General features: G+C 56.8%; 7 protein-coding genes across 7 annotated transcripts; 3 read left to right on the top strand and 4 right to left on the bottom strand.

The window, feature by feature from the left end:
- Positions 1-3,011, bottom strand: EV422DRAFT_409244 (uncharacterized protein). The gene is made up of 4 exons (XM_053067017.1): positions 1,280-3,011; positions 905-1,194; positions 649-795; positions 1-574 (listed from the first exon to the last, which is right to left on the bottom strand). Exons 1-4 carry the CDS (start codon positions 2,568-2,570, stop codon positions 149-151), a joined length of 2,154 nt encoding a protein of 717 aa, XP_052926976.1. The 5' UTR covers positions 2,571-3,011; the 3' UTR covers positions 1-148.
- On the bottom strand, positions 2,999-4,664 carry EV422DRAFT_409203 (phosphatidic acid phosphatase type 2/haloperoxidase). The gene is made up of 2 exons (XM_053067016.1): positions 3,723-4,664; positions 2,999-3,648 (listed from the first exon to the last, which is right to left on the bottom strand). Exons 1-2 carry the CDS (start codon positions 4,462-4,464, stop codon positions 3,428-3,430), a joined length of 963 nt encoding a protein of 320 aa, XP_052926975.1. The 5' UTR covers positions 4,465-4,664; the 3' UTR covers positions 2,999-3,427.
- Positions 4,665-8,869: 4,205 nt separating this feature from the next.
- Positions 8,870-12,195, top strand: EV422DRAFT_524905 (uncharacterized protein). The gene is made up of 9 exons (XM_053070014.1): positions 8,870-9,337; positions 9,462-9,577; positions 9,662-9,718; positions 9,792-9,998; positions 10,072-10,205; positions 10,304-10,424; positions 10,502-11,241; positions 11,314-12,036; positions 12,124-12,195. Exons 1-9 carry the CDS (start codon positions 9,255-9,257, stop codon positions 12,160-12,162), a joined length of 2,220 nt encoding a protein of 739 aa, XP_052926974.1. The 5' UTR covers positions 8,870-9,254; the 3' UTR covers positions 12,163-12,195.
- Positions 12,196-12,633: 438 nt separating this feature from the next.
- On the top strand, positions 12,634-14,329 carry EV422DRAFT_409026 (uncharacterized protein). The gene has a single exon (XM_053067014.1). It carries the CDS (start codon positions 13,012-13,014, stop codon positions 14,200-14,202), a length of 1,191 nt encoding a protein of 396 aa, XP_052926973.1. The 5' UTR covers positions 12,634-13,011; the 3' UTR covers positions 14,203-14,329.
- Positions 14,330-14,639: 310 nt separating this feature from the next.
- EV422DRAFT_566337 (uncharacterized protein) lies at positions 14,640-15,875 on the top strand (the record flags this gene model as incomplete). The annotated part of the gene is made up of 5 exons (XM_053072424.1): positions 14,640-14,836; positions 14,933-14,973; positions 15,033-15,175; positions 15,241-15,339; positions 15,435-15,875. The coding sequence occupies 5 exons, from the start codon at positions 14,640-14,642 to the stop codon at positions 15,873-15,875; spliced, it is 921 nt and encodes a 306-aa protein (XP_052926972.1).
- EV422DRAFT_409042 (uncharacterized protein) lies at positions 15,803-17,855 on the bottom strand. Its single transcript, XM_053067015.1, has one exon. It carries the CDS (start codon positions 17,492-17,494, stop codon positions 15,980-15,982), a length of 1,515 nt encoding a protein of 504 aa, XP_052926971.1. The 5' UTR covers positions 17,495-17,855; the 3' UTR covers positions 15,803-15,979.
- On the bottom strand, positions 17,764-19,401 carry EV422DRAFT_494773 (kinase-like domain-containing protein; the record flags this gene model as incomplete). Its single annotated transcript, XM_053067766.1, has 5 exons — positions 17,764-17,843; positions 17,932-18,031; positions 18,121-18,156; positions 18,227-18,691; positions 18,955-19,401. Coding segments are annotated over 5 exons (1,128 nt in total), but the record flags the coding sequence as incomplete, so codon positions are not given.
- Positions 19,402-19,422: the final 21 nt, after the last annotated feature.

The raw sequence follows: 19,422 nt of genomic DNA, 5'->3' as shown, positions 1-19,422 counted from the left end.
CCGAAATCGTCGTTGATAATAATGAGGCTACGGAGGAATTGGAGGTGGGAGTCGCGGGCGTGGTTGGGGTTGCTTTCGTCGAGTTGGGTGAGGATGGTGGGGATCACGTCCATGTCTTCCGTGGCGACATCTGTCAATCACAGGTACATCATTCAGGCAGTTGCTCTCTTAAGAATCCAGCCCGAACATTACGCCGCATGTTGAACTCACAAGTCAAATCCATCCCCCAACTCTCCAAATACTGCACCACATTCCCCGTAAAAGTACTCCGACACGGCGCCAGCACAGTAACCCTAAAATCCTTCAACGTCTCCGCAAAATGGAACAATTCCTCCACCTGGCGGTACGCCATCGGCTTCGACAAGCGGAGACCCATGCTCTTTGCAATGTCCTTGCGGTAACGGACCGATTCCATTTTGAAGGAGAGTTCGACGGATTGGGTGTTGACGCCCGCGTTGGGGACGGGGAAGGGGCCTCTGATTTGTCCGCCGAGCTCGTGGAGGAGGTTGCGGACGTAGTCGTTGTAGATGAGGGGCATGGGGGTGCCGGACTCGTCGGAGACTTGGTATGTAAACTGGACATATGCATTAGCGGTGGTAACATAGGAGGGGATGATCCGAAAGCGTGGCCAAATGCGAAGTCGCTTACCTGCCACGTGAGATCAACATGATACTTGCGGGGCATCTTCGAATCCGTCTGTTTCGCATCGTCCTTCACCGCCCATGGCGGTGGCATGTCGAGCGTGACATCCACCAGGGTATATTCCGCAGCATTCGCGATGATCGGGTATAAGATCTGGCGTGTCATTTACAAACGGTAAAAAACCAATCGATCAGAATCAGGATCAACTCCCATTCCATTTACCGCTCACAAAGGAACGGCGACAGATAAAGCGCCTCCTCACCTGCAACAAAAGCTGCCTCAAAAAATCCTCATCCCCGACCACCAAGAACAACTCCGGCAACGTCCCCCTCTGCACCGTATTATGTATCGTCAGCTCAATCCCCTTCTCATCCGCCAAATTCGCGACCGCGTCCCCGACACGCTCGTTGACGTCGGAGGGGTCAAAGAGGACCTTGGTGAGGAGGCGTTTGACCATGGACCCGCCGTCGCGCTTCATGAGGTTGTCGGTGGAGTCGTAGTGCTCGAGTTGCCAGGCGAGGTGCTCGACGTTGTCGATTGCTGTGTCTACCGCTGGTGGAGTAAAGTGAGGAATGTTAGCATTCCGTGCCATCACACATGAGTTTGCCCCCAAATGACTCAGTGGGACGATGGTTACCTGATATGAACGTGACAAAATGCATATAGTACTCATGCATCACGGGATGCACATGCACATGGTCAATCGCGCATTTGGCCGCCAACGCCGAGCTCATCAACTCCCTCGCGAAATACTCCGTGCCTTCCCTCCACGCATTGTGTTCCTGGGCCGTCGCGACGGTGGCCCAGAGGGATGTTCGGGACGCACGTGGCGTCGTCTCCCCCAAGGCTTTTGTTACAGAGGCGGCGGAGGTGATGTTGAGATCGGTCAGTGATCCGTTCGAGATGGGTTTTTCGGCGGGCTTGTCTTCGACGTTCTCGCTGATCGACACCGTTGAAGCAATTTCTGTCACGCGCGGGGGCGCGTCTTCGGCTTCGTCTGCTTGTTTCAAGAGGACGTACAGGATGATAAGTGTTGGCACTGACGAGAGGGTCAAGGCTGGCGACGAGAGATAAGCAGTCCCGCCATGAATGACGCCCGTCACGGGTGCCCAAGACCTTTGTCGCAGCACAGTATCAAGAAAGCTGCGACCGACAATGGTGATGTATCGCACCATCCTTGTTGAGGCGAACGCCGGCCCTGACTCGTCGACAACAGCGGTATGGTCCATACGATCTTCTGCAGCCCAGCTGGACGAGATGGACATGACCGCGTTCGTGAACGGCTCGCCCACTGCCGCCAACCCCATGACAGCCATGCATATCCGCCTTGGAACAGAGTTCCTCCGTCCCAGCTGGCGAAGGCATACACCCAGAAGGGCGGCGGTGATGACATCCCGGCCCATCAGGACGCTCAGCGTCGACCGGCTCGGCAGGCCGCTGATCTGTGTACCGGCGTGTAACGTGATGTAGAGAAGGTGCGCATTCTTCAGTGCTAGGCATAGCGCGTAGACGCAGGTCACGAGAAGACAACGCAGGGCTATGCGGCCTCCATTGGCGTACCCCGATCGCGATTTAACTGTTGTTGTTGACACGGTGCCGTTGGTATTCCTGCCGGCCGAAGCTTGCCGATCCCCACCGTCGATGCCAACAGCGCGATCTATCCACCCCAGAATGGTCTTCCGAATGGTCCTCATACTCAGGGCAGCAGCAGGCACGTTTCCTCTACCCGCGTCGCACCCTCGTCTTCTGCGTTGCGGGATACCGCGTTTCCCCTTTGATGATGATGCCTGGCGGTCTTCAGGTGCCGTCGAATCAGGTGTTGCGTTTCCCTCCTCTGACGGCTTGAGCTCAGCAACAGTTGTACGCGGAGGCGAGACAAACCAGCCGCTCCATGCGGCAGGGATCCCTCCTCGCAGGCCCCTGAACATGAACGTCGAACCCAGCCCTAGACGTCCCGGACCGGGCGGCGGGGAATGCCGCGGTAAAGGCGATGTAGGCGTCACGACTGCCAGCTTTACGAAGGGGGGTGCGCAAAGAGCCCGGGCCCCGTAGTAGTCAAGGTCAAGGATGGCTGTGTCCCGAGAGAACGGTACGGGTGTGCAGAGGGAAGATGTTGCTGAGCGGCGGCACCTATCCGTGATCAGCGGTTCGGAAGTAGTAGTGGTGGTGGCAACAGGTGAAGAACGCCCTTGACGTTCTCGTACACGAGGCGGTTGGTTGCCAGGATGCGCTCTCTCTCTCTCTCTCTCTCTCTCTCTCTCTCTCTCTCTGTTGCAAGGTGACGCAAGGCACAACCTTCAGACGGGACCGTAGTAAGGTATCGGATATTATTTAGACTCACGGGGAATACGTACCGTACTAGTCCTATAGTATGGCAGCTAGCGTGTAGTTTAGCTGCGAGAAGACATGGCTGCCTGTCTACCTGTATAATGGCACAAGCCCCCTTGCTGTCTCCCTCCCTGTCTCCCTAGAGTGGGTCGGCCGGTCTAGACTCTCGGCGTGCGCAGGGCTTGGGCACACCGCATTCGACGCCGCGCTCCTGGGCCGCGGCATGCTATGGGGGATCTTCGCCGCGTTTCAACACTCTTCGACAATACCCCCGCAGATCATGCATGACTCAACACCCGCATCAAAGCTGCAACATCGCACTCGGAACGTGTTCTCCTGTGCGCCATATCCTCTCTTCACTAGCGACTAATCGGACTATCCTACGCGAAACATCTTCCCTGACCGGCCGGCCCTGAACGAAATGCCATCCTCGTCGTCGTCACCCTGTCCCTCCTTTCTACGCACTCTCCTCGTCATGTGTCTCAGCACCTGACGATGTGTTTGGATGCAACGGTCCAGACTTTGGTTTCCCAGCAATGTTGTTGCTCCCAACAACCTCCGTTGATGTGAGCGGCGGGTAATAGTATCGGTAGCTGAGAAAAGATACCGCCAGTCCAGTGAGGCATCCGACGACAATATCCTCGACATGATGCCTGTTGCGTTGCAGTCGGTCGATGCCTGAAGAAAGGGGGAAATGTTTGGTAAATCATGTTTCGAATCCAATGCATGAAAAACTCCCCCACCAAACGTACACATGAACAGGATGGCAAACACCGGGATAAGGCACACCGCCAACCGCCACACCCTCCCCGCCGGCCGCCGGGCATCCACCGCCACAGCCCCCGTAACAGCCATCAAATACCACAACGCAAACCCCCCCGCAGCCCCAACCCTCCCCGAATGCCCCGACGGAAACGACATCCTCCCCTCCCTAACCGCACCCACATCCCCCAAACACATCCCTTCCGACGGCCGACACCGCGCCAGAAAATCCGGCCTCAACGCGCCCACCATCAATTTCGTCCCATTCACCAACAGATTCGTCACGGAGAGCCCTAGAACCGTCCCCAGCATCGCATGATGCACGTCCCACAACACCACATTCCGCACCCACGCCCCAACCTCCATCGCGTCCCGCCGCCACCAATGATCGCTGGCTTCACCCTCGCGCGCGACAGCACGTCGTAGCCATACCACAGCGAGCAGCACGACGATTCCCACAACGCCTATCAACCAACTCGCAAGCGACGTGATTGATTCCTGCAGGTGTGGGTATGAGATCCGCGGGTCGTGGATGTCGAAGCCGCGTTCGAAGGGTTGGCCGAAGGTGTCGAGGAGGATGGAGGTGAGGAGGAGGAGGGCTGTCACGAGGTAGTCGAGGAGGTAGAGGCCGTGGAAGTGGACGAGCGGGGAGGCGGAGGGCAGCGTGCGGGTGGGGCTGCCGGAGGGGACGAGGAGGGGGGTTGAGGAGGTGTGGTGATGGTGGCGAGGCATCGCGTGGAGTGAAGAGATGGACTTTTTGCGAGTTTGCGATAGATTTCCGAAGCTGCTTCGTCCGCTGGCTGCAGTACGGATTTCGGCAACACTTGGATATTTGTAGGCTCGCTCGCTTATATACTGTAGTGTTGGTGGTGGACAAGAGATGGTTGAACCTGATGCCTACCCTCTCGAGACAGAACTCTCTCGGACCACGCGAGGTCACGCGAAATTTCACAAACCCAGACAGACCTCGTCCCGCGTAGTACGGAGCGCAACCTTCAGCTACTGGAAGACTTTTATACCTGTAACCTACGCCCTTAGGCAGATACCCCAACGGGCACTAATGATGGGTCTGTAACTGAGGGTGCTGACACCACGTCATCCGCCGCTACAGCTTCCAACATTTTACATTATGGATGTTTACAGCCGTCTCGCTGCGTATACGGGCCATCTTCCAAGCGTCCAACGTCCAATCGTCCTCACCCGTGTCCAGCACACACCCCTCTCCCAACCCATGGTTCCAGCACCCAGCCCACCACCAAAAAAAAACACATCCGCAGGAGTATCCAACTGTCCAGTCCGTAAGGGCAGGCCGATCACGTGCGACCAGACGCTGCGGTGAGTGGGTGCGTTCGGTGCCGTTGCAAGTCGCCGCTCGGCCTTTGGCAGCGTTGAGGGGAACTGGAACGACGTTGCGAGGGTTATCAATCTGCTCGACCGGCAGATGTCGATTGTGGTGATTCACCGTTACCAGTAGTGGATCATCTCCAATACACGAGCCAATGTCGGATCCCTCGGGATCGCATTCCATCCCCAGGCCCCATCGCAACAATGCGGATTCCCCCCCCCCCCCCCCCCCGCGCGTATTTGAACACCTTGCGGGCGGAAAAGGCAACGAGTTTTTCGTCGTCACCGGTCAACTCATCCAGGAACCTCTGTCGCAACCTGCCGCGCTGGACATCGCGATGATGGTATTCCTGGATTGAACCCCAGGAGTCCCCAAAGCAAGCCTTGACCTTTGAAATAAGCGGAATGAAACGGGGGGCACACGTATCTCGTTAGCGAAATCGACCAGGGGATACAAACGCAAACAGTAACAAACGAAGAGAAACTGAAGCAGTACGCCATACTGCGGCCCTCCCCCCATACATCGATCGCGGCCCGTGGAGTGAGGTGCCCGGCTCCCCGAGGCCCTTGCGCAATCGCCCACCACCGGGTAGTGGGGGATCCCGTCAGCTGCGACAGCGATGATGCAAGCTCCGCCCCCGTCTCCATAGGAACATCATGGTAAGAGAACCTTTTCACGTACCTTGCGACACGGTTAGGTGAACAGCATGTCGGATTCGAGATGCTTCTCCCGCGGTCTCCCCCCATTTTCCGTAGCCTTTCTCACGCTCTTCAATCCAGGGGACCCACGAATCTGCATCATTTCGCTCGAACTTGCCGCCTGCCGAAATGAACGAGGACGCTGTCCACACTCTTCGACGGGTTTGGTTACGAGAAACGGGTGGTCCGCGCGACGCCAAGGACACAAACACCCCCGTTCGCCATCAAGGTCTCCGCCTTGGCGTTCTCCATCTTGGTCAAGATCTCTCATCAGCGGTCTCCTCCTGCCCGCTGGGAATGATAGCCGAGATGGAATGTGGGGGTTTTAGAGGAGGATGGATATTGTAAACAGAAATGAGCGATTCGTATGAATGGGATCAGGGAGGTGTGGAAGAGGAACAGAGATGGATGCGGAGGGGTATCAGGATACAAAAGGACAAAATGACTACACTTGAATCAAGGGACCGCTGACCTTTTCCATGCTCTCCTTATGCTTCTTAGGTGCCTGAATGAACGTGGTCTCGCTCGTGCAAAGAAGGGAAGATGAGAATGTTAGATGCTGGTCTCGACGGACAGATAGCACATAAGATTGTCAGAAAGAAAAGGCCCATAGGGACAGGCTAAGAGACAGATACGAGACACCTGTTTCGGGCTAATGTCCTCGCTCTGTCTGGACAGGTACCGCTGGTGCACTTAAGCCTCCACCGATCCTGCCAGGAGAGGCCACCTTCCAACTCTACTTGCTGAACGCGTCCTCCCCTCCCCTGCGGGCCGTTCTGCCAAATCGGTTCACCCCTCCGGAAGGACACCACATCCCATCGAATTTGGGGGAACGGACAGATATGAGACACCTGTTTCGGGCTAATGTCCCCACTCTTGCCTGGACAGGTACCGCTGGTGCACTTAAGCCTCCACCGATCCTGCCAGGAGAGACCACCTTCCAACTTTACTTGCTGAACGCGTCCTCCCCCGCAAGGTTCCACTTGGAACCTCGCGCGCACCGCGAACTTGGCAGCTTCTTCAAAGCTACTTGAATGGTGAACTCACCGCCGTGGCTTTCACAATCCGCTTGATCAACGCCCCGCTTCGCTTTCTTCTTCTGCGTCCTTTCCCGGTGTCGTTGAGTTAAGATCAACCTCCACCCGTTGGACGTGAGCGAGAGAGTCTGCCCAACTATGGTTTGGATTCTCCCGCACGTATGCACTTATGGCTATGGGTTTGATGGGGCTTCGTTGGCTCCATGTTGCGTTTTCGAGTGGGTGTGTCTGAAGGGGAGACATCAGATTCCCGTGCAGCGTCGAACAAGATGATCCGCAGTGTCATACCTCTCCCAAACCAGCCTCTTCCGTGTTACGCTTCGGGCCTCCGTTAATCGGCACGAATGCCTTTGAAGGATGAGGCTGGGCTTCCGCTAGGGAGGCGAACCCGTCGCTGAGGTTACTCAAGCTATCGACAGTCTTGTCGATGCGAGTCTATCAAACCGCAAACTTGAGCGATTGGTACGGCAATAAGAAAGCTCGGACGCGGTAGATACCTCCTCCGAGCTTTGGATCCTGTCGACATGCCGGCGTTCAAGCTAGCCTTTGCGCCGCTCTTCCTCGGGATCAAGCTTGTTATCCACATGAGCGAGGAAGTCCTCCCATGTCGCATTGGGATGGTCGTTGCAATAGGCCGTCATCTCTGCAGGAGCATTACGCGTGCTGCTGCCACTGCTGCTACCGTCGGTGATGTTGCTAGCTAGCGGGATTTATTGCAGGTGATACCTCTAAACGTCGATGATAGATGGCAGACTCCTTTACACGAAGTCCTTTCACGTGGCGCACCCAGCATCGACTTCGTTTATGATGTGGATGCGCGGAATTGGCTGCCAGTCCTGTGGGCCATTGCAGAGTGGATGCGGAAGTAAATGCCACGACGCCCCGCTAATCAGAACCCTAATAAGTTCAAATATGTTTTCCCCAACTCCATCTTGACTTGTCATTCTTGGAGTCCTCCACATATGGCGTTGACGAATACGCCTCAGAACCGCCAGCGATACCATCTGCATGTCCGGTTTTTGACGAATTCTAGTAACGAAAGCTCGCGTCGACGGGATCATCGTTCTTATGTTCACTTCTTCGAACGTGCGTCCGCATCTCGGGTCCGGGAAACGATATTGATCGAGCGTTTGTGGAGTCCGCCGCTGGTTGGTTTACTACAGTTGGTTGGACTGTTGAGGATTGACTATGGTGGAATCTTCAATCCTGGCAATGGGCAAGTTGTCGGAAAGTCCGAAAAAAACGAACGCGTCGTCGCCACTGATATCTTTTTGACATTGGGCGCATGCAGTTTAGTGGGGTTTGGGAATCGGGTGGGCAAAGTTCGCAAAACCCACTAGACTGCACTCTTTTACCCCAGCATCGCAATTAGGGAGCCCGGCAAACACACCGAACACGGCTCTTTCTGTATTCGCCCGAGTTGGCGGCGGTACAGACCAATCATTCGGCGGCCGCCTGAACGACTGGAGGATTCGTGCTCGGCGGTATATACTGTATATGATTTGCCACCAGGCATCCACCTCCGTTGTGAGTTACAAGTACATCGAGCAACTTTCTCCAGTTCCGTAACATTTGCTCCTAGCCTACGACACCAAAGTGACCATAGCTGCACGGCTCCATCGGCTGCTCAGGGCCCGTTTCCCGTCTTTAATCCGGCATTAGTGTATGTATTGTACAGTACATACACATTAGAGGGCTTCACAAAACGAACGTAACATGAGAACCAGCTTGCGTGCGTTTTCCCATGCCCCATCTGCGAGGTGCTAGCCACTTGTAAAGTTGTGATTGAGTACAGTACATATATCAAGTAAGGGGCGCGTCGGGTGACGTCATGCGCAAGATCGGCGGAGGATCGGCAGAGGCGATCACATACCGACTTAATAAGACGCTGTGAGAATCGCGATCGGAATCGGCCCATATGAATCTCGAGTTCAGATCATGCAGGTGCGCCTGTGGATCGGGCTGGCTTCTCTTGTCCTATGTTTTTTTCGCTTGCTTGTTCGATTGGGACAGCTATGAGGATCGGGATGTGCAAGAGAAGAAGACGTGCAGAAGACCCTCTCGCGCAACAAATAATGAAAACCGGGCTCTCAGGCTCGAATGAGATACATACATATACACTGAGGGAGGGCAGTAGGCAGTGCTGCAGCAGTCACTCCTTCCAGGCCGGCGAGCAACTCAGAAAGTTCTCAAAGCAACACCGCTGTCCGGAGAGGGAAGTCAATCTTAACCTCAAACAAACACTGCTGCATCGTCCACCCTGCAATCGCCCGAGCCAAACGCCACGGAACGCTTCCAACTCTCCCTCGTTAAGAATATCCTCTTAGCGAACTGTCCAGTCGATTCCCTCTCTCCAACGAATAGCGAGCGACTCGCTTTACAACCTGCCATATCCCACCACCAACGCATTGAGCAGATTATTCGAAAACACCGGTCGCAAACATGGGCGATCCGACAACGTCCTTCCTCACATTTGATAACGATGTGAACGATGTCCTGTCCCTTCGGCCTTTCATGGAGGAAGTGTGAGTGTCCCTTATCAAAGAGAGTTATCGCGCGCGAACCTATCATCGCATGCCTGCGGTCTCATCATTGAATGCCTCTGATGGAAGTTCTTCGTATGAGTCTGACATCTCGTTCGTTTCTTAGACCACCATCATCTTCATCAACGGATGTCACACCGTTAAATCGGCGAAGGAAGAGAGACGCGGGAACTGACGAGAACGACAATGCTAGGAAGAAATTGGTCAAGAAGGATGCCGCTTGTGAGTGCAGAACATCAGTCAATGCGGAACTTCTTGATGTCATGTTGGGATTCAGACGGCTAAGTGGCTTCCTGCACCGCGTAGCATCATCAACGGCAGTTAGCCGGTCCTCGCCATACTACGGGCTTTACTCAGGCACCGGTAAGAGCAGCTCATAGATCGAAATCACATCACCTCCTCTCATCAAGTAATACTCCCACATCTCACACCTCAGGTTTCGACATGCTCCAAATCCTCGCCCGCGTCGCATCCCGCCCCAACCCCACCGTAAACCTTGGCCCAATCGATATGAGCTCCAGCTTCATCGTGACATCAGCGACGGACCCGGACTTCCCGATCATATATGCCAGCCAGACGTTTGAGAATCTGACGGGGTACAAGTCGGCGGAGATTGTGGGGAAAAATTGTCGGTTTTTGCAATGTATGTGCTGTCGATTTTGTAGACCCGTTGCGTTTCTGCTATGCTGACATTGTTACAACGTCGCTTGGTGTAGCTCCCGACGGGATAGTGCAACGAGGCGCTCTCCGCCAGTTCGTCGACAACAACATCGTGTACCAGTTGAAGACGAGTGTTGACAGCAGGATGGAGTGCCAGTACATCAACATAAACTACAAGAAGGGTGGACAGGTGGGTGGTGACGAAACGATATAGTTCGCTGGGTGCCTCATGCATATCAACATGTTCCCACTTTTCTCTCGCTTGCCTATGTTCCTCTCATCTCTTAGCCATTCGTCAATCTGATTACGATAATACCCATATGCAATGCGGAAGGCAATCCCACGTTCTTTGTCGGCTTCCAAGTCGACTTAATGCAGCAAGCCGGTGCAATATTACGGACATTGGAAGGTAGGCTGCCACGAGGTCGGAAGCTCCCGATTGAAGGGCGATCCCTTTTAACCTGTGATGTTCTTTTTTTCCATCAGACAACAGCTATGTCATCGACCTCAACAACATGCCGAACGTGGGGCAGGGCAACGCTGCAAACGGGCAGCAGTCCGTATCCCAGTTCGTCGGACCCGCCCCGGTAGAAGACTGGCGACCCAGCACCACGAAATCGAAATCGAACGAACTGCCAAGTTTCCCCAGCGACGTCAGCGGTCTCGCCCTCATCGACGACGACGACATCCTCGACCAATTCCTCGCCATGGACGACAACGCCGCCACAAAAGATATCACCGACAACCTCACCACCACCTACGACCTCCCCTCCCAATCCGACATCCTCACCACCCTCCTCCACCGCCCCGACCCCAACCTCGAACAAACCCTCGCCGCCTCCGACCAGCAATCCTTCGCCAAATCCATCACCCACTACGACCTTATCCAAACCTCCCCCGACTTCATCCACATCCTCTCCTCGCGGGGTATCATCCTCTTCTCCTCCGCCGCCGCCACACTCTCAACCCTCGGCTACGACCCGGGCGACCTGTTGGGCCAGAATATATCAGACTACTGCCACCCGGCGGATTTCATGGCCCTCATGCGCGACTTGAAGGCGACGGGTGTGGACGACTTGGTGAGCGCGAGTTATAGGTTTAGGAAGCGAGAGGGCGGGTACGTGTGTTTGGAGGTGACGGGGCATAAGTATGAGATGAATAATAAGAAGCGGACGAGGTGTGTGGTTTTGTGTGGCAGAGAGAGGAGGTGGGGGGCGCTGACGCAGGTAAATGATTCGCCCCCCTGTCCCACATATTTCATACCCCAACCCCAGCTTAACGGACTCGTTGTTTCTCAGGGGGTCTTAATGGACTCACTCACCACCGCAGACACCCCCACCACCACCACCAACACCAGCGCACCACCCTCACAAGACCTCTGGGCCAAAATCACCAAAACAGGCCTCATAATCTACGTAACCCCAACCTCCTACCCCGTCTTCGGCACGCTCATCGCCCCTTCCTCCCTCTACGGCCAAAACCTGCTCGATCTCATCTACGAGGGTGACCGGGCGCGTGTGGCCGCCAGGCTGTTCAACGAACGGAGAACGCCGTTTGTGAATAACGGGAACGGAGGGAACGGGGGCGGTGGGGGGGTGGATGTGAGGTGCTCGGTGGAGAGTGCGGGACGGTTTATGCCCGGACGGGTGACGGCGTTTGAGGCGGTGGGAGGCGGGGAGTGGATGTTTGTGCAGGTTGCTGTGGGGGGCAGGGCGGGGTCGGGGACGCATGTGCCGCCTGCTATGGTTCCGGCTGCGCTGAGTGCGTTCGATTCCACGGCGTCGTCGTCGGTGTCATCATCATCCACTACGTCACGTACGTCCTCCTCCTCCGGTGCGCCCGAAGCAAAGAACACCGACTCGAAAACAGCGACACCAGCTACACATTACTACGACCCCAACTTGGACATCTTCCACTGCGCGACCTCCTCCTCCCCCGGCGCCGCGGGGCTGCAGTGTGAGATCAACCAGTTGAGGTTGGGGAATAGAAGGTTGCGGGATGAGTTGGAGCTGTTGCGGAAGGTACGTGTGCGTTGCGCGGGGTTGGTAGGATGTCGAGTATCGTGAGACGAACTGTACTGATTTGACAACTTTCTTGTTCTCTTTCAGATGCCGCAGTTGAGTGATTCGACGGGTGTGGTTGCGTAAATCGCCCTCGTGGACTCCGTTGGAACCCCCCCCCCCCCCCCCCCCCCCCCGGCACATAACCCTCCCACTATGCCCCAATTCATCGGAGTTCATTATCTAGGGTCGCGGCCGCTTCGTCCACCCACCTCAGTCGTGTTTTCACATCGCGCATTCTTGTACATATGCATATATATATATAGAAAAGAGCTGTATACCCCCTGCTTTCTTCTCTGCGTCCGGCAGAGATTTTTCACCGCGTTTGGCAACGGGCTGCGAAAAGTCTCGATGATGACTCTGCGTGTAGGGATCACACCGTTGCACGCCTCCTTGCGGGACGCCTCCCATGATGAAAAGGGATTCATCCTTCACGAATGGAAAGCGCACACTCTGTTTATAGGCGTCTGCATCATCGGTTGAGGGCCCTTGTTAGGAGCATGTAACTTCCCTTTCTTTCCAAATGCCTCTGGTTTCCTGTTCGATTTGGTTTGATGGTTGGCTATCCTTGTTGGAAAACTCCGCCTGTGAAAGCCACGTTCGACAGCGCGTGTTGCGAGCGGCAAGGTGTTCAACTCCCCAGAACCAAGATGGGTTGACGATTTGGCGAAGCTGTGACCTCCTCTTGCTCAACGCCCGCTCAGCACCCCGGGCAGTACGCACACTGGCAAGTTGGCATTCGCTTGTGTGTGCGCGAGTCTGTCGTTGCTGTCATTCCTACGCCTGCTATAAATAGGCCCGTCGGTCATTGACACGAACCTTACACGTCCCACGATCCCCGGAACACGCACACCCTCACCATCGGCTTCCAACAACCAACACCGACGATTCACCCACACAGCAGCAGCATAGCAGTGCTAGATAGAGAAAGAAGACATGGCGGGACCGCACAGTCCCACCCGCCGGGTTCTCTCCGCCAATCCGCGGCGCCATGCCGCCACCACTCCCTCCAAAGAACCACCCTCCCGCAAACCCGAACCCCCCAACCTCCCTCCCAGCAACACCGGGCAAAATCCCAACACCACAAAAGCGTCAAAAGAAACGTCATCCACCCCCCTCCCCACCCAACTAGCCACCGTCTTTCCCGCCCTCCTCGCCGAAGCCGACCGCCTCACCAAACAATCCCACTACACCGCCGCCACCTCCCTCTACACCCGCGCCCTCGAGCTCCTGCCCACGCACGCACACGCCTTGTCCTCCCGCGCACGCTGTCTCATCCTCGCCGGCGACAACGACGGCGCCCTCTCCGACGCCAACCTCGCGCTGAAATCCGACCCGGACAACGCGCGCGCGCTGGCATCGAAAGCGGACGCGTTGTTTGCCCGCGGCGATTTCGAGGACGCGTTGGTGTGGTATCATCGCGGCGGAGGGTGTCGGCCGGATGTGGAGGAGTTCCGACAGGGGGTTGTGAGGGCTACGCAGGCGATTACGGCGGCCGTGGGCGGGATCGATGCGGAGCGGTTGAAGGCGCAACGGAGGATGGCGCTTGTGAGTGCGGCGGCGGCGGAGGAGGCGGCGGCGGGGGCGGGGAAGAAGAAGAAGAGAGCGGTGCATCACCCCGGCGCAGTTGGGAAGAATCTCAGCGCACGGAATGTGTTTGATGCCCCGTCACCTCCAACGACATTGACCCGAACACCCTCAACAACCCTCGCCGCGACCCGTATTCGCCCCTCGACCGCCTCCCGCCCTTCCTCCGCCCACCACCGCACGCGCCCAACCAGCGCATCCACCCTACCCCGTGAAACCATCGAGCGAAACCTCCTAGAAGAACTCTACGACGACCACGCCTTCCTCGCGTCCCTCGCCGCCGACCCGTTGCTCATGACGGCAGCCGACGGAGCCTTGGCGGCGATCGTGGATGATGGGAGGCACTACATGGAGGGGAGGTTGGAGTATTGGAGGGCGAGGAATCCGAGTGGGAGGCCGGCAAGTGCGATCAGACGGCCGGGGAGTGGGGTGAGACGGCCCGCGAGCGCAGGGAACAAAGGGAGGCCAGCGAGTGCTAGGAGTGGAGCGAGGCCCGGGGCGGCGACGCCGGTGAGGAGGATGAAGGAGTGGATTTGTTGACGGGGAATGGAAGTGGGGCATACCCGGCTTGCAATTTTTTGGTTCTTTTTTGGTACGCTCTCTCTGCCGAGAACAACAACGTGGGGGGAACGCTAGACAGGCCGACCGACACATTTGGCATCCAATTCGACGTCTTCGAGACGTTTTATAGAAAACACCTCCTTTCTCGCCGCTTCAGTATAACACACTCTGTACAGACTACTTCATTTCAGGAACCCTCAAACAACAAATGTCATTCTTCAGTTTCCGAATATATGGAACAAAAAAAGGGCGCACATCCGGTATGGACAGAGTCGGAATTTCATACAAGCGTTGAAAGCGAGGGAGGCGCGTTGGGAACATCCCACTTCTTATCCCCCACTGCAAATTCGGCAATTGTATCTATAGCATCCCACCCAGCCCGTCCTCACCCGCTGAGCTACCTCCCCACCCCCACAATGGAAGACGACGGCTTCCAACTCGTCTCCCGTGTCCGTCGCCGGAAATCCCTCCAGCGGCCTACACCCACCCAGCCCAAAAACCCTCCCCAACCCGCAACACCGGGGTTCGCGTACCGTCGGAATCCCCACGGGAATGTCGCAGCGGGCAAGGAGAAGAGCGTCGCGAGCGTGGTTGGGGATGTCGAGCGGTGCATGTAAGGGCGTCGGTCTTTCATTTGCGGGGCGGGAGGGTTATGTGGGAGCGTACTCGGAAAGAAAGGGACGGCTGACTACGGGTGTTGTTTTTGCAGGACCGCATTACGTCCGACGCCCTTCGTTCAGGACCTGCTGCGTAAGTTCCGTTTCCGTACCATCACAGGCCCCGTCATAACATATCCCCCACCGTTACAGGAGACCTTCGGGAAGTGATCGCCGGGATCAGGACCGATATGGGAACGATGGATTGTGTAAGCTACGGCCTGGGCTCGTTCGGGTCGTCGCGGGCGTCGGTGTGGCAGTTTGCGTTGCTGTTGTGCGTTTGGGAGGGGATGGAGGTAATGTGTGTGTGAGGTAGAGTATGGGTCTGGTTGTTGTGGGGCACTGACCCCGATCGTGTTAGGATGTGTTTACACCCCCCGAACTCTTCGACCCCGTCTTCACCGACCTCGACAAAGCCGTCGCAGGTCACTACAAGTGTCTCATCATCCCCACAAACGAGGTGTGCGTCCCTCTTTTTTTTTTCCTACACTCATCCGCCAAACTGTCTCTATTGCCCGCCTAACACGTCCTCAATGTTGTTATATACAAAAACAGCGCGGCGCCCGCCCCACAACCCGCCCAACCCTCTTCTACATGCCGCACTGCGGCCACACGCTCTACGACGCCGTCCTGCGATCCAACTGGTCCACGCTGCCGGGGGTCGTGATCATCGGGAACAGTTTCGCGACGTATTCGACCCTCCTATCCTCCACGGCCTCGGGTGGTGGTGGTGGTCACTCCACTAAACGATCATCAAGAACGTCGGTGAAGGATGGCGAAGTGAAGACGGGCAAGAAGGGCACCCGGTACCTCCTCGCGGCCGTCGAGGACGCCAACGTCGTTGAGCGGGCCGTGGGGAGGTGGAAGTTGCATCCGGAGGTGTTCAACAACACGAGCTTGCATTCGTTTCGCGGGGTTGGTCGCGTTGTTGGGTGGGATGATGCCGATGCCGATGACGATCCTGCCGACCGCGAGGTGGATGCGGAAGTTGTGTGAAAGATGGGGGGTTTGGTTGGGGGCGGGAGAGGGCTGCTGGTTGTCTGAGTTCTACCCCACAAAAACCGTCCGACTCTCCCCTCGGCATTCGCTCACGAAAAACATCACCGCTCCATCAACCCCCTCAGAAAATCATCGCCCTTCGAATCCAACACCGACCTCGACGACGCCTGCTGCTGATGTTGTCCCAACCCCTGCTGCCCCACCCCACCCTGCCGCTGCTGCAAAGGCACAAGCGGACTCATCCCCGCACTCGTCCCAAACACATTCGCGTCGCCCCCCTGCATACCCTGTGCAGCCATCCAATTCGCAGAAGCCGGGAAAAACGGATCATGCGCACTCGGGTACGCCGTCGGCGGTAACGGGGTCATCGGGCTCGGGAGCGGTACGGGCGCGGGCGCGAGCGGGGAGTTGAGGGGGAGGCCTAGTGGGCGCGGGGGTTTGAGGGGTGGTTGGAGCTGCTGCTGCTGTTGCTGTTGGGAGAAACCACCTGGTGGAAACATCATCCCCGACACGGAATGCTTGCGTAATCCCGCTGCCGACATCGGACTGGAGTCGTCTATCAACGATGCACTCTGCTGGAAGTGCCGCACCAGATCCGCTACATGCGGGGACGTCGTCGCCTCCTGCCCTTGCATCATCATCACCCCACCCGCACCCGCACCCGCACCCAAAGACGACACCGAACTCTCAAACGAATCCCTACTCGCATGCCTCGAATGCTCCACCGAATGCGAGTGCGGGTGTCTTCCCACGGGCGTAAAATACGGCGCTGTGCCCATCCCCGGAGTGATGTTGGTGGTGTTGATACCCACAGGCGACCGCGGCTGCGCCCACGATTTATTCCGCGAATGGCCATGGAGTCGGGGGCCAGCGTCGATGTTGTTGAGACGCATTTCGCTGGTTGATTTCGTGAAGGGGTGGGATTGCGTTTGGGGTTGGGGTTGGGTGTTTATTGGGTGCGGTTGGAGGGAGTGTGGTTGGGGCGGGGGCAGACCCGACGAGAGGGCGAGTTTGAGGTCTGCGATGGACCGGTGGGAGTCGCGGCGGATCTGTGGGTGGGGTTGCGGGGCGAAGGGGTCGAAGGGGTCGAATGGCGATGGCGGCTGTTGCTGTTGTGTGAATTGCTGCTGTTGTGGCACCAACCCCGGCGACGACGACGCCACGGGATCAAACTGGGCCGGAAACGTCGAAAACGACCCAAACCCGGCCGTCTGCCCAAACCCCCCCGCACCACCGACATCAACCAAACTCGCCTCCGACGACGACGACGGCACCCCACTCTGCCGTCTCCCATCGACCCCTTCACCCCCCGCAAACCCCGCAACGACCCCCGCCGCCGCATCCAGAAACGCCGGGGGTGCCGTCAATCTGTTCCCTCCCTGCCCTCCAAACCCCACCTCAGCCTCCTTGAAAAACCCCGGCGGGGCCGTAAACCGGTTATTCGGCGTATTGCTAAACCCGCCACTGCCTCCACTCCCCGGGCGCGAAGCCGTGGTGGTGGTTGTGAAGGGGTTATGTGGGCTGTGGACAGCGTCGGGTAGTTGTGAGGTGTCGAAACTGCCGGCGCTGGCGGTGGAGGATGTTTTGGAGTGTTTTGGGGGCCGGCCGCGGCGCATTGGGGAGGGGATGGCTGCGGTGGTCGGGTCGGGGAGGAGGTTTGTGGTGATGTTGATTTGGGAAGGGTCTTGCGAGAACGGTGGTTGTTGTTGCGGGAAATTCGGGGTGGGGACGATGGGTGCGGGTGCTGGTGTCGGGACTGGGATTGGGGAGGGGGTTGGGTAGATCTAGATGGGTAGAGAAAAGGCGGGAATAGAAATGAGTGTTGATGTTTTTTTTTAACATCCAAATAGAAAACCCTTTCCCTTACGTTTGGTAAAAGGCAAGGAACGCCTCTCAGTCTACACACAGCCGAAAACACCTGGTAGATGTTTGCGCGGGCGTGGACGTCTGCTACCAGCATCGATTCTGAAAAACGCAAGGAACCGTAAAAGTCAGAATCTCTCGCGGTGCCCGAAAAAAAAAGGGGGGGTTTTGAAAGCTAGCAGGAACGCACCGATTATTGCTAGGAGATTGCGCGAGTAGGCCGGGTGCGTTGGCATGGTGTAGCGCACATTGAGGATCGCGAGAGCGCCGCTGTCTTCGAAGGGCGTTGTCTGTTCCGAGAGGGAGGTGTCAGATGGGTGTCGAGCGATGTGGGATTCGTTGTCCCCGCGATTTCAGCAGGGGATGAACGAATACTTACAAAGAAACACAGCTTGTACAGCAGGACGCCTAGTGCCTAGAGACGAATCCAGCATCAGAATTCCCGACGTCGCTTCAGTTTTCTTCAAAACAGTTTCCGTACGCACCCACATATCCATCTTCTCCGTCATCCCCTTCTTCTGATACAAATCACACAGCTCCGGGGACCGATACTGCAACGTGGTATACTTCCCCACCTCCTCCTCCAACAGCCTAATCTCCTGCGCCCCCATCGACGTCCCAGGCTCGATCCTCCTTATCGTCGCGGACCCAAAGTCACACAACTTATGCACGTTGTTATCCGCAATAAGCACGTTCTCGACCTTGATGTCGCGGTGGATGATGGGTGGGGAGAGGTAGTGCATGTGCGCGACGCCCTCGCATATGTCGGAGAAGATATGGAGGACTTCGGGTTCGCTGAGACGGGTTGTAAGGCGTGTGTTGAGGAAGTCGACGAGGTGCCCACCGCGGCAGTGTTCCATGAGGATGAAGACTTCGTAGATACCCGTGCGCAGTTTTTGGACGGAGGAGTCGAGGTAGGTTACGATGTTTTTGTGGCCTTTTAGTTGGCGCTGTGGGGGGATTTGGAGGGTAGGGTAAGTTACATTTACCGAGACTTCCACTTGCATTTGCCCGTACGATAAGAGCGACCGTAAGAACGATAAGTTCGGTAAAAACGATCGTTCGCCTGTCGCTCACCGAAAAGGGGCCAAGGGCGGCCTCACCTCACGGTAACAACGACCGTTCACTGTGGCTCAAACGTAATGCGCCTGCGGCGCCGCTCGCTTCGCTCGCTCGCGTAAGGGGTTCGTCCAAACTTCCAAACTCCACGCACCATAAACGAAATCTCATGCTCGGCATCCTTCAACGCGTCCGCATCAGGGCACGCGACCCTTTTCAGGACGGCCGTCTGTGATTCCCCATTGCTCCCCGTCGCCGATACGACATACACGTGTGCAAACCCGCCTTGCGCTAGAAATCGCTCTACAAGAACGTTCGTGCCGTTGACTGATAATATCGTGCCTGGGTTGTATGTCCCTATTTCATTGATGGATCGATTAGAACGGGCAGAGCTCTCCTCCAGTGATGTACCCCATGGGTACTCTGACACACCTGGTGGCCCGGGAGCCGCTTGACCTGCCGTTGAGGATGTTCTTCGGTGAGATGGGTGGTCGTTATGCGAGTGGTGCTGCGACTGAGGATATTGCTGCTGTTGCTGGGCGACGGCGGCACCACCTGGGCGATACCCGTTGGGTCCCACTGCTTTCGACAATAGGTTCATCTTTCTTAAGTCTTCTCCAAA

The sequence above is a fragment of the Fimicolochytrium jonesii genome (genome assembly GCF_025526975.1).
Source record: "Fimicolochytrium jonesii strain JEL569 chromosome Unknown EV422scaffold_7, whole genome shotgun sequence".
Classification (NCBI taxonomy): domain Eukaryota; kingdom Fungi; phylum Chytridiomycota; class Chytridiomycetes; order Spizellomycetales; family Powellomycetaceae; genus Fimicolochytrium; species Fimicolochytrium jonesii.
This window is presented reverse-complemented; position numbering and strand designations above follow the sequence as displayed.